Source organism: Coregonus clupeaformis, chromosome 33, assembly GCF_020615455.1.
Source record: "Coregonus clupeaformis isolate EN_2021a chromosome 33, ASM2061545v1, whole genome shotgun sequence".
NCBI classification, from domain to species: domain Eukaryota; kingdom Metazoa; phylum Chordata; class Actinopteri; order Salmoniformes; family Salmonidae; genus Coregonus; species Coregonus clupeaformis.
The window spans coordinates 27766947-27780025 of NC_059224.1; the positions used below are offsets into that span (position 1 = coordinate 27766947).

Sequence of the window (13079 nt, forward strand, 5' to 3'; positions counted from 1 at the left end):
TGTAGCCCATTCCAGCCTTGTCTACAATCTTGTCCCTGACATCCTTGGAGAGCTCTTTGGTCTTGGCCATGGTGGAGAGTTTGGAATCTGATTGATTGATTGCTTCTGTGGACGGGTGTCTTTTATACAGGTAACAAACTGAGATTAGGAGCACTCCCTTTAAGAGTGTGCTCCTAATCTCAGCTCGTTACCTGTATAAAAGACACCTGGGAGCCAGAAATCTTTCTGATTGAGAGGGGGTCAAATACTTATTTCCCTCATTAAAATGCAAATCAATTTTTTTTTTAATTTACATGAATTTTTCTGGATTTTTTTGTCGTTATTCTGTCTCTCACTGTTCAAATAAACCTACCATTAAAATGATAGACTGATCATTTCTTTGTCAGTGGGCAAACGTACAAAATCAGCAGGGGATCAAATATTTTTTTCCCTCACTGTACATTACATAGGACATGTAAATTCACTCACAGGAGACGATAAATAAGCATCATGAAAATAAATTTGACTGCAACCAACCACAGCGCACAAATTTTGCACAGGTACAGAGACACAGGACAGCCAGCAGACTGACGAACCAGCAGTTTCGCTTTGTGACTGACAGGCACCTGTCCTATAAATAGAAGACGATGCATATCATTCATTCTAGCGGGAGAGGGCTATACAGACTTTTCTGACTAGTGAATGAAAAGTAGCCCAGTTAATTTATGAAGTGTTAAGGAAAAAACACTGTGGTGGAATATGAAATAAGGTCACATTGCTGTCAAAATGCAGATTAATGCAGGTCAATGGTTGTTTTGATAAACCTGTCATTCTCTCGTGTTGCAGTGTATGGGACGTTCTGTGGCAGCTTGAAGTCCTACCCCAGAGAGATGCACACAGACTCAAATGAGGTCATCGTACAGTTCCGCAGCGGGCGTCACATCTCCGGCCGAGGGTTCCTTCTCTCCTACTCCACTGGGGACAACAGAGGTTTGAGGCTCTTCCTCCAGATCTAGAACTACACCTAAACTAATGGTTATGCTGTTTTAATATTGAAGTCTGAATGTGGCATCTGTGTCCTGTTCTGTCCCTCTTGGTTGGCGGACAGTCAGTGCTACTGGTAAACCAATCAGCTTTGCCACATGCCACGGCTTGCCTTTCCTCTTCTTTTCTCTGCGCAGGGTGAACCCGGAGCTGTTGGGGCTGTTTCTACAGGCATCGTTTTCAAACACAGCATAGACCGCTGTTAATCAGACCATATTGAATAAGACACACCATTCACACACAGCGTGCTGATCCAGGAGATTATAGGAGTCAGTTTACAAACTGGTTTTGGTGGATATGCCTGTTTCCACCATTGTTGTTGTTAACCAAAGCATAATGTAGATGACAGTTGGTCGCTAACATGCTGACCAAACCGTCTGCGTGCGCCATCGTGCGCATGTTGATTTTGTCTATTTCCATTAGACGCGTTTATGACACGTAGGTTAAAATACCAAAACCAACTGTGAACCAACTATATTAAGTTGGGGACAGGTCGAAACACACATGAAACATTCATGGACATTTAGCTAGCTTGCTGTTGCTAGCTATTTTGTCCTGGGAGATAACCATTGGGTTGTTATTTTACCTGAAATGCATATGGTCCTTTTTTTTGTTGCTATATCTTTGTAGACGTTTGACCCATTTTGAGTCGTACAAAATTGTGTGTTCTCTACTCTGACAATTAATCCACAGATAAAAAGGGGAAACCTAGTTTGTTTTCTTTGATTCATCTCTCCTCGTTCATCCTTCTTCTGTGGATTTTATATGGCGGTTGGCAACCAACTTTAAGGTGTGTTATCGCCACCAACTGGACTGGAGTGTGGACTTTATTCATCTTTCAATCACCCACATGGGTATACGCTCTTAAAAAACATTGAGTAGATGGGAGAGGTGGGACTTGAAGCACGTCAAGTGTCTAAAATAAAGTGATATTTTTGTGCCTGGCAATGCAGACGCGTGCGAGCAGTTTGGATGAAATTATTAATAACATGTATGTGTACATTTATTTTGCAACACTCACGCACGCAACGCGGCCGGTTTGGTCAGCATGTAAGAGCAATGTGTGTGTGTGTGGGTGTACATTAATCTTTATCCCAGAGGGAGTGAAGTAACCAGGGTCTTCATCCTGTTGTTCTAGTAGTGTCCTGTTATGGTCCTTTCTGCTCACATGGCTGGTTTCCTCTGTCTGCTCTACTCTGAAGCCACTCATTGTCTCTCTTCTCTCTCCTGTTTTTTTTCCTCAGATCTGCTTACATGTTTAGACAAAGGCAGCCATTTCTCAGACTTAAAGTACAGGTAAGGGTGTTTCATATGTAGGGGTGTGTGTCTGAGACCAGTCAATGTCTTTATTTGTGGCCTTGATGAACTGTAATGGCAATAGAATATTAGATTGATCATGGGCCTTAAAGGAAAATATTACCCCTTGTTACCCATCAGCTAGTCAAAGATAGCTTCTCATTTCCTCAATATTCTGAAATATTTATACAATTTAGATTCAAGTATCTTATACAATATGTCTCCACTAAGTCCATTTTGTCCACTTAGGGTGTTGTAATGTTGGTGTCTCTGGTGTGAAGAGATCACTCACTGAACTGTGTCTATTGTTGTCTACCCTCACAGGAAGTACTGTCCGGCAGGATGCAAGGCAGTGGCGGGTGACATATCCGGGGACATTTCCCAGGGTTATAGACATGTAAGTAAAATTATATTTCTGTCCTCAAAGGTAGCCTACTGCATGCTTTTTACTCTATGTTCCCAGGTTTGTAAAAGCAGACAGAAATGCTGTTTCGTCGCTGCCTCCTCCCTGGGGAAAGTGTAACCACAGACATTGGTTTGGGGATTAGTTATTTACGAGGCATCAGTGTGTCCTTCGAAGCCTTGGCAGCACTGTGGCCCTGACAGTTTCTAGTCCCCTGAAGCAGCCAGTCAGCCACGCATGTGTTAATTTACCCTTGATTACATTAGGCTGTCCTGTCTTCTGTCAGAGGAACACAACTGTTCAGAGGCCCCACTTAGACCAGCACCGTACTCCACCCACAGGTGCTTAGAGTAGTAGTAGTAGGTTTACTGAATGGGCCCTTGTTAGCCAGAGAAACAGACACACCAAAAGCTGGATATGAGGAGTTGGCCCCAGGCTAACCATTTGTTGCTGGTGCTTTTTTCTGGCTCCTGCTGTGGAAGTGGTTGTGATTTGTTGTGACACTACTGTGTTGCCCGAGGGTGCTTGTTGTGTCATTTCTCCCTCAGGGTTCATAGTGGGGGGTGGTGGACTGGGCTCTTTGTTCCCCTGAGTCACCCCTGCCCTCCCCCAACAAACAAACACACACACACACACATAGTGGTTGTGGAGGTATATTGGATGGGTAATCTGTTTATGTAACTGCAGTGCATTTTTCCTCAGCAGCAGTGCTGGGTTTTGCTTTTTAGTAGGTTGCATCACAGGCCAAGCCACAGAAGCAAGGCTGTAAAACAAAAAATAGTGATTGTGTAACTGGCTTAGGGCTCTTGTACTGTAGAATGCTTTTGGCTCCTTACACATATTTAGAGCTAGAGATTTCCGCCCTTTCAGTGTAATACCTGGAAATAGTAGCTAGAGAGTAATACCATAAGATGTGTAATACTGAGGTAAACAGCCAAACACACACAGACTAAGCACTTAAGAACTAAGCTCTGTGAGGAAGTTCTGGTCACTGACATCCAGAGTCACTAAAGAACCGTAGTTTTACCAGCCCTCCCACATATGGGCTTAGGACATATAAAATCAATTATAGGATCTCTACGGGGCTCTGGATGCATGTCATGTGGGCCCCCTGGAGGGGATCAACCCCAGTGGTAGCCCTCCTGCCCTGTCCAGCCCTGCCTTGCTGGTGTATCGAAAAAGAGAGGGGTTTTTCAGACCAGGGGCTTTACATTTTACATTTTAGTTATTTAGCAGACGCTGTTATCCAGAGCGACTTACAGTTAGTGAGTGCATACATTTTCATACTGGCCCCCCGTGGGAAACGAACCCTGGCGTTGCAAGCGCCATGCTCTACCAACCGGCTTTCCCGGCCTCTTGAGGGTCTGCTCTCTCTTAGGCGTGATCAGGGCCATTGAGTGACCAGCGGTCAGTGTGACAATGTGACAGACAGCTTCAGGCTTAGGAAGCCCAGCAGGGAGCCCAATCCCCACAACAATAGGCTGCTGAAGGAGCACAATAACAGAGAACTTCCCAACGTTCCACCGTCTGCTGCTGGGAAGAAGCATGGGCGTCGAGTGCTGGGGGACCGAACCATAGAGCTCGGCTCCAGAGCGATTTGATTAGTCCACGTTGGCTATTGTGTAGTGAGGGTTTGGTGGAGGGCCTAGATTATGAGGAGATAAAGCCTGTGGAACAGAAGGTGTTTATCTGTCCACTGCACCCTTTCAATAGACACGGTCATTAGCATTTAGACTAACACAACATTTTGTATGTGTTCTGGGCAGTTTGTTGTATGGTATTAATGGTTCCTCAGAGTATATTTGGTATAACCATTCGCATTGTAGATATTTATTTTATACACTGCATATAGGTAATTCATATGTCATCATTCCGTGTTAAGGAGCACTGTAAGTAAATGAATCATTTAGCAATATATTTTGTTTTTTGAAAGGTAATTTGTCTATTTACATTTTACATTTTAGTCATTTAGCAGACGCTCTTATCCAGAGCGACTTACAGGAGCAATTAGGGTTAAGTGCCTTGCTCAAGGGCACATTTACGTCATTTAGCAGACGCTCTTATCCAGAGCGACTACAAATTGGTGCATTCACCCTATAGCCAGTGGGATAACCACTTTACAATTATACTTTTTTTTTTTTTTTTGGGGGGGTAGAAGGATTACTTTATCCTATCCCAGGTGTTCCTTAAAGAGGTGGGGTTTCAAATGTCTCCCGGAAGGTGGTGAGTGACTCCGCTGTCCTGGCGTCGTGAGGGAGCTTGTTCCACCATTGGGGTGCCAGAGCAGCGAACAGCTTTGACTGGGCTGAGCGGGAACTATGCTTCCGCAGAGGAAGGGAGCCAGCAGGCCAGAGGTGGATGAACGCAATGCCCTCGCCTGGGTGTAGGGACTGATCAGAGCCTGAAGGTACGGAGGTGCCGTTCCCCTCACTGCTCCATAGGCAAGCACCATGGTCTTGTAACGGATGCGAGCTTCAACTGGAAGCCAGTGGAGTGTGCGGAGGAGGGGGGTGACGTGAGAGAACTTGGGAAGGTTGAACACCAGACGGGCTGCGGCATTCTGGATGAGTTGTAGGGGTTTAATGGCACAGGCAGGGAACCCAGCCAACAGCGAGTTGCAGTAATCCAGACGGGAGATGACAAGTGCCTGGATTAGGACCTGTGCCGCTTCCTGTGTAAGGCAGGGTCGTACTCTCCGAATGTTGTAGAGCATGAACCTGCAGGATCGGGTCACCGCCTTGATGTTGGCGGAGAACGACAGGGTGTTGTCCAGGGTCACGCCAAGGCTCTTCGCACTCTGGGAGGAGGACACAACGGAGTTGTCAACCGTGATGGCGAGATCATGAAACGGGCAGTCCTTCCCCGGGAGGAAGAGCAGCTCCGTCTTGCCAGGGTTCAGCTTGAGGTGGTGATCCGTCATCCATACTGATATGTCGGCCAGACATGCAGAGATGCGATTCGCCACCTGGTTATCAGAAGGGGGAAAGGAGAAGATTAGTTGTGTATCGTCAGCGTAGCAATGATAGGAGAGGCCATGTGAGGATATGACAGAGCCAAGTGACTTGGTGTATAGGGGAGAAAAGGAGAGGGCCTAGAACTGAGCCCTGGGGACACCAGTGGTGAGAGCACGTGGTGCGGAGACAGCTTCTCGCCACGCCACTTGGTAGGAGCGACCGGTCAGGTAGGGACGCAATCTAGGAGTGAGCCGCGCCGGAGATGCCCAGCTCGGAGAGGGTGGAGAGGAGGATCTGATGGTTCACTGTATCAAAGGCAGCAGACAGGTCTAGAAGGACAAGAGCAGAGGAGAGAGAGTTAGCTTTAGCAGTGCGGAGAGCCTCCGTGACACAGAGAAGAGCAGTCTCAGTTGAATGACCAGTCCTATTTAGTTAGTGAATATGACCCTTGGGCATTGACAGTAGGGAAGTAAGTAACAGTTGATGGTTCCTCTCCTACTGTGTGGCATTAATTCCCCCTGCTGCTAAAATGGTAAATGCTTTTCTGAAATAGTCTGCAGAGGTATAGACAAGAAGGTTACCACATGGCCAATCTCAGTTAGAACCAGACAGTCCTTGGCTGAGGTGTTAAAGCCATTATCTAGTCTATTATGTCCCTAATAGTAGCGGCAGCAGCAGCCTTGAACCCAGCCCTGCTCCAACACCAGTCCATGATTAGTCTCTAGACATAACTCTGACTGGGGGCCATTATCTAATAAACTAACTACCAGAGCGTATCCATCTGCTCCACCGGCAGACTGACAGACAGACAGGCAGGCAGCAGGGCAGAGTTCTCTGTATTTACGGTGTCCTGCCCAGCACTATATAAAGGATCAGGGTAATAATAATGAGGCGGTTAAATCTGACCCCAGAGCAGCTGTTAGTCCAGATAAGAGACAGCCTCTGTAAAGCAGGTCCTCAGGGTCCCAGCCACTGGCCCGCTTATGGGATCTGTGCCATAGAGTTGTCGAGCAGCAGCCCTCCCTCCCTCCATCCCCCACCCAGCATAGAATATGTACTCAGTGCTCACCCATAACACCTAGTTGCCAGACCAGCCTGTCTAGAATCTAGCTTGTCTGTAATGGCTTTTTACATGGAAAAGGAGGAAATTGCTGTAGGCTGAAATGAGCCCGAACTGATTTTTGCACCGAGCTTTCACCTTATCCCCATCTTAAAGTTAGTTTATATTTGTTTGTTTTTTACATTTGAATAACAATATGTTTTCAGTAATTAATTGTTTTGTCTCTATTAATGTGTTTGAGTGCTTGTTTCAATTGATCCTTGATGGACCCTAATGGAGAATGTTATCGGCAGAGCTCGGATACATTTTTACAGTGCTCCAGTGATTGCCATGTTAATTGTAAGTCATCAATTGTAAGTCATCAACCCTGTCTTTTGGAGGAAATGTCTGTTTTATACTCTTATCTCTCAAAGAGGTCATTCCTACCTGACCCAGCCCTTCATTTCAGCAGCAAGGTGGGGCATTCACTGAGAGGTAGGCAGCTAGCTATTTCCAGAGCTATGATCTGTGACAAGGTACTGCTTTTCTAAGTAACACACCACCGAGAAGTATGTTTGACATTCCTCCTATAGCTACAATTACCGTCGTCCCTGAATGCAATCACAATGTTTCGTGACCTACACGGTCTTGATGAAATAGTTTTTGCCATACGTAGTGTGTCTGTGTGGTAGCGGTTCCAGAGTTTGGCTAGCTCACGGTCAGACTTCTCCCACCCTCACTGTGTTTAGTCATGGTTGTTATCTGTGCTGTCTGTCTGTGTAATATATCATATCTCTCTGCATTCAGACGTCTGTGCTGTGTAAGGCTGCGGTCCATGCCGGGGTTATCCTGGATGAGTTAGGGGGCTGGGTATCCGTGGAGACCCAAAAAGGCCTGAGTCACTACCCCGCCACCAGAGCCAATGGGATCCAGTCCAAAGAGTGAGTACTGGGGAATGACATGCCATGATTAAGAGGATAGGCAGTACAACAGCAGTAGACGTGAATGTTAGGCATCATATGTTTCCCTTAACAGCACTAAAGGCTACTGCTAAGGCTGCGTTTAGATAGGCAGCCCAATTCTGATCTTTTTTTCACAAATGTGTCTTTTGACCAATCAGATCATCTCTGAAAAATATCTGTTGTGAAAAGATCAGATGTGATTGGTCAAATTATCAGAATTGGGCTGCCTGTGTAAATGCAGCCTAAGCAGAGGTACCAATTGGTGTCCACAAACATTATCTACTGGCTTAGGATAATTCTTTGTAAGATTCTGAAGGAAATTGTTGACAATAACTTTCCTAAAGGAACACAAACCTGCATGATGGGACACCTCATGTTCTTTGTCATCTCTGCTTTGAGTGTTAAATAAATGGCACATGCCCACTGCCCCTGACCTTGGCTAGTTTACCTCAGTCAAAACAGGATTTATCAGGCAGGGCTAGCGGGCTAGCATTCCTGCTCTGTTTCAGCAATAAGATGAGCCAGCTCTTCGCTAATGTCAGAGACACTGAGTCTATTCTATGGCAATCACAGAGATTTATAATGGAGGTCTGAGGTGGCTGAGGAGAGAATAATATTGGCCATCACTTATTATCGGCTGCAGCGTATAGTTGCCACACAAACATGTAATACAGTGGTGCATCTCTAATATTATGACAACAGAGTAAAGGCAAAGGAGCCAGAAATAATTGGATTTGAGTCTTAAAGAAATGGCCATCACTCAAGCTGTCTGTAATATTCAGTGGGGCACAGGATTCTGTCATTTAGAAGTAATACATGCAAAGATAACCTGATAAGTTGTGCATATCACAAATAGGCTTCAGAGCCCTAAGGCCTATAGCTATGTGAATGCATGGAAGCTATAATGGCAAATAAAATTGAGTCATTTTGAAACGTATGGGTCAGATTTTCACAAATTACATGGTATTGATTGGCCCACTATGCATATTGAACGCTGCTCATCATTCAATCACTTTCTTAATGTGTAAATGTCAACTATTATTATGTGTGTAGCAAATTAATCTTAACTGTACCTTTGTCCTACTGAACCTGTATATTAACATATTGTACACTGACGTTTCTTTATACAGTGCCTTGCAAAAGTATTCATCCCCCTTGGCATTTTTCCTATTTTGTTGCATTACAACCTGTAATTTAAATGGATTTTTATTTGGATTTCATGTAATCGACATACGCAAAATAGTCCAAATTGGTGAAGGGAAATGAAAAAAATAACTTGTTTCAAAAAATTCTACAAAATAAATAGCTGAAAAGTGGTGTGTGCATATGTAATAATAATAATATGCCATTTAGCAGACGCTTTTATCCAAAGCGACTTAGTCATGCGTGCATACATTTTTTTTGTGTATGGGTGGTCCCGGGGATCGAACCCACTACCCTGGCGTTACAAGCGCCATGCTCTACCAGCTGAGCCCCCTTTCATATGAAGCCCCTAAATAAGATCTGATGCAACCAATTACCTTCAGAAGTCACATAATCAGTTAGATTGCACACAGGTGGACTTTATTTAAGTGTCACATGATCTGTCACATGATTTCAGTGTATATATACACCTGTTCTGAAAGGCCCCAGTCTGCAACTCCACTAAGCAAGGGGCACCACCAAGCAAGCGGCACCATGAAGACCAAGGAGCTCTCCAAACAGGTCAGGGACAAAGTTGTGGAGAAGTACAGATCAGGGTTGGGTTATAAAAAAATATCAGAAACTTTGAACATCCCACGGAGCACCATTTAAAATCCATTATTTAAAAATTGAAAGAATATGGCACCACAACAAACATGCCAAGAGAAGGCCGCTCACCAAAACTCACGGACCAGGCAAGGAGGGCATTAATCAGAGAGGCAACAAAGAGACCAAAGATCACCCTGAAGGAGCTGCAAAGCTCCACAGCAGAGATTGGAGTATCTGTCCATAGGACAACTTTAAGCCGTACACTCCACAGAGCTGGCCTTTACGGAACAGTGGCCAGATAAAAGCTATTGCTTAAAGAAAGAAATAAGCAAACACGTTTGGTGTTCGCCAAAAGGCATGTGGGAGACTCCCCAAACATATGGAAGAAGGTACTCTGGTCAGATGAGACTAAAATTGAGCTTTTTGGCCATCAAGGAAAACGCAATGTCTGGCGCAAACCCAACACCTCTCATCACCCCGAGAACACCATCCCCACAGTGGTTTGGTGGTGGCAGCATCATGCTGTGGGGATGTTTTTCATCGGCAGGGACTGGGAAACTGGTCAGAATTGAAGGAATGATGGATGGCGCTAAATACAGGGAAATTCTTGAGGGAAACCTGTTTCAGTCTTCCAGAGATTTGAGACTGGGACGGAGGTTCACCTTCCAGCAGGACAATGACCCTAAGCATACTGCTAAAGCAACACTCGAGTGGTTTAAGGGGAAACATTTAAATGTCTTGGAATGGCCTAGTCAAAGCCCAGACCTCAATCGAATTGAGAATATGTGGTATGACTTAAAGATTGCTGTACACCAGTGGAACCCATCCAACTTGAAGGAGCTGGAGCAGTTTGCCTTGAAGAATGGGCAAAATCCCAGTGGCTAGATGTGCCAAGCTTATAGAGACATACCCCAAGAGACTTGCAGCTGTAATTGCTGCAAAAGGTGGCTCTACAAAGTATTGACTTTGGGGGGGTGAATAGTTATGCATGTTCAAGTTCTGTTTATTTGTCTTATTTCTTGTTTGTTTAACAATAAAAAATATTTTGCATCTTCAAAGTGGTAGGCATGTTGTGTAAATCAAATTATACAAACCACCAGAAAAATCCATTTAAATTCCAGGTTGTAAGGCAACAAAATAGGAAACATGCCAAGGGGGGTGAATACTTTCGCAAGCCACTGTAGCAATGCTAACATATTCTATACAAAGGCATGTATATTTACAAATGCTTTGCTTCATTGCTTAATTGGATTCACTGGCTATACTGTACATGTACTGCTGAATTTAATATGTTCAGTATCTTTCTCTGGCTCCTTATAGACCTTGAGTATTTGTGGATTTCCCTTGAAAAGTGCTGTGTCGTCAAATCTACATAAAGTATAGTGCTGCTCTGTTGTAAATGTAAAACCCCAGCACATTTTCCAAATGCTTGGCCTTTGCTGAAAGGGGTGAATACTTGGGTTGTGTCAGAACACGTTGTTAACTGTAACACTCCAACTGTATTTAAGGTGGTATGAATGAAATGGAGAGAGGATTGGATGCTGTTAAGCCATTGTGTTAAGATAAGTTTGACATTTCCTCATGGGATTCTGCTGGATTTGGACATGAAAAATGTGGAAGAAAAGATGGTCATCCCTTTCACTTAATCAACCACAGCCCCATGCTTCCCACCTCTAGGGTGGCTGACGTTAAAGATGTAACAGTGTCTCTGGAAGAAAATATCAATATCTTGTTTGTAATATGAAAATGGATCATGTCAAACCAAGATGGACACCTGTGTGTTGTTCGTACTGTATCCGCGTTGTAGCAGGATCAGTTACATTTTGACTGAGATACTTAGATTATTTTGACACTCGAGTGAAATTTAGTACCCACATTAAAGCGTTTTATCTTTTGTAGTTTGACACGCCTCTCTAATCGTCCAAAAATATAATTTAACCACCACATCTGCTTTTCTGAACTGTTCAAAGACATCAGATTCAGGAAGCCAGTGAAAATGAGAGGTTGTTAAGTGATGGCTTTGAAAGATACAATTCTTCCAACTAGCCCCCTTTAATTCACACCAACTCTGGTGTCTTAATGTGTTCAGGTTAATCCCCTAGTTACAGGCAGCGAGGAGAGAAGAGACTCCACAGAGAGTGTAGGAGGACAGGGGAAACAAAGCACAGGGTCCTGGGTGAAGGCTGATTTGGGAAGAGAACGGGGAGGGGTGACAATTTGTGGGATGCTCCTTTGTGGCCACAATGGGTGTTCCTCCACAGTGGCAGGTCCTCAATGCATCACTGTTAATTGTAATCATTGAAGCTAACAGCCCACCATTGATGGAAATCTTATTTTTCTTCTTCCAGCGGTTCTTTGTCCGATGCTCTCTTCACGTTCGTCACTAATGGTAAGATTTGTTTTGTTCTCATTCGCTACTGATTTTATGCTCTTAAATATTTGTTTCTCAAACAACAATTTCTTAGGCTATTTTGTTTATCACCGAAGAAAATGTGCTGCGTTTTCATCAGGCAGGAATTTGTCAATGCCTATCTACCACTTACTAAATGAAACATTTTATGCTGGAATTTCGGGACAATATGCTGATAGGTGTTGAAAAAGGAAATAATTCACAGTCAACAAGTGCCAAACGGGCAAAATACCTACCTGATTTTGAAAAATTAAAGTTACCGTAGTCGCATCTTATCTTGGGAAACGTGGGAACCCCTTATCTCTTGTCTGTGTTTATTTTAATACGGCTGTTTGCAGTCTGGCACAGTTTCATCCAGTCAGTCAACTCTACCTGTGGAGATAGGCTCTGGCTATCTATCTCACAGCAGACAGGCAGGCCTCCTGGGAACGCGCACAAATAATCACACTCACGTCATCCCAGAGACCCTGGAGCCACTCCAATTTGCATACCGCACCAACAGATCCAAAGATTATGCAGTCTCTATTGCACTCCATACTGCCCTCTCCCACCTGGACAAGAGGAACACCTATGTGAAAATGCTGTTCATTGACTACAGCTCAGCGTTCAATACCATAGTGCCCTCCAAGCTCATCACCACGCTGATCCTCAACACAGGGGCCCCTCAGGGGTGTGTGCTGAGTCCCCTCCTGTACTCCCTGTTCACCCACAACTGCGTGGCTGCGCCCGACTCCAACAGCATCATTAAGCTTGCTGACGACACGACGGTGGTAGGAATGATCACCAACGATGATGATACAGCCTATAGGGAGGGGTCAGAGACCTGGCCGTGTGGTGCCAGGACAACAACCTCTGCCTCAATGTCAGCAAGACAAAGAAGCTGATCGTGGACTACAGGAAACAGAGGGCCAAGCACGCCCCCATTCACATCAACAGGGCTGTAGTAGAGCGGGTCGAGAGCTTCAAGTTCCTCTGTGTCCACATCACTAAGGATTTATCATGGTCCACACACACCAACACAGTCGTGAAGAGGGCATGACAACGCCTCTTCCTGCTTAGGAGGCTGAAAAGATATGGCATGGGCCCTCAGATCCTCAAAAAGTTATACAGCTGCAATGTTGAGAGCATCTTGACTGGCTGCATCACTGCTTGGTATGGCAACTGCTTGGCATCCGACTGCAAGGTGTTACAGAGGGTAGTGCGTACGGCCCAGTACGTCACTGGGGCTGAGCTCCCTGTCATCCAGGACCTCTATACCAGG

At 44.8% G+C, this 13079-nt stretch overlaps 1 protein-coding gene across 2 annotated transcripts in view; it reads left to right on the plus strand.

Moving 5' to 3' along the window:
• Positions 1-13079, plus strand: part of LOC121548944 (discoidin, CUB and LCCL domain-containing protein 1) — a 46872-nt gene that overhangs the window by 24491 nt on the left and 9302 nt on the right. For both annotated transcript variants that reach the window (XM_041860622.1, XM_041860623.1), the window contains 5 exons: positions 826-969; positions 2268-2319; positions 2644-2716; positions 7523-7656; positions 11757-11797. In XM_041860622.1, coding sequence (XP_041716556.1) covers positions 826-969; positions 2268-2319; positions 2644-2716; positions 7523-7656; positions 11757-11797 — 444 coding nt within the window. The remainder of the gene's footprint in view (positions 1-825; positions 970-2267; positions 2320-2643; positions 2717-7522; positions 7657-11756; positions 11798-13079) is intronic.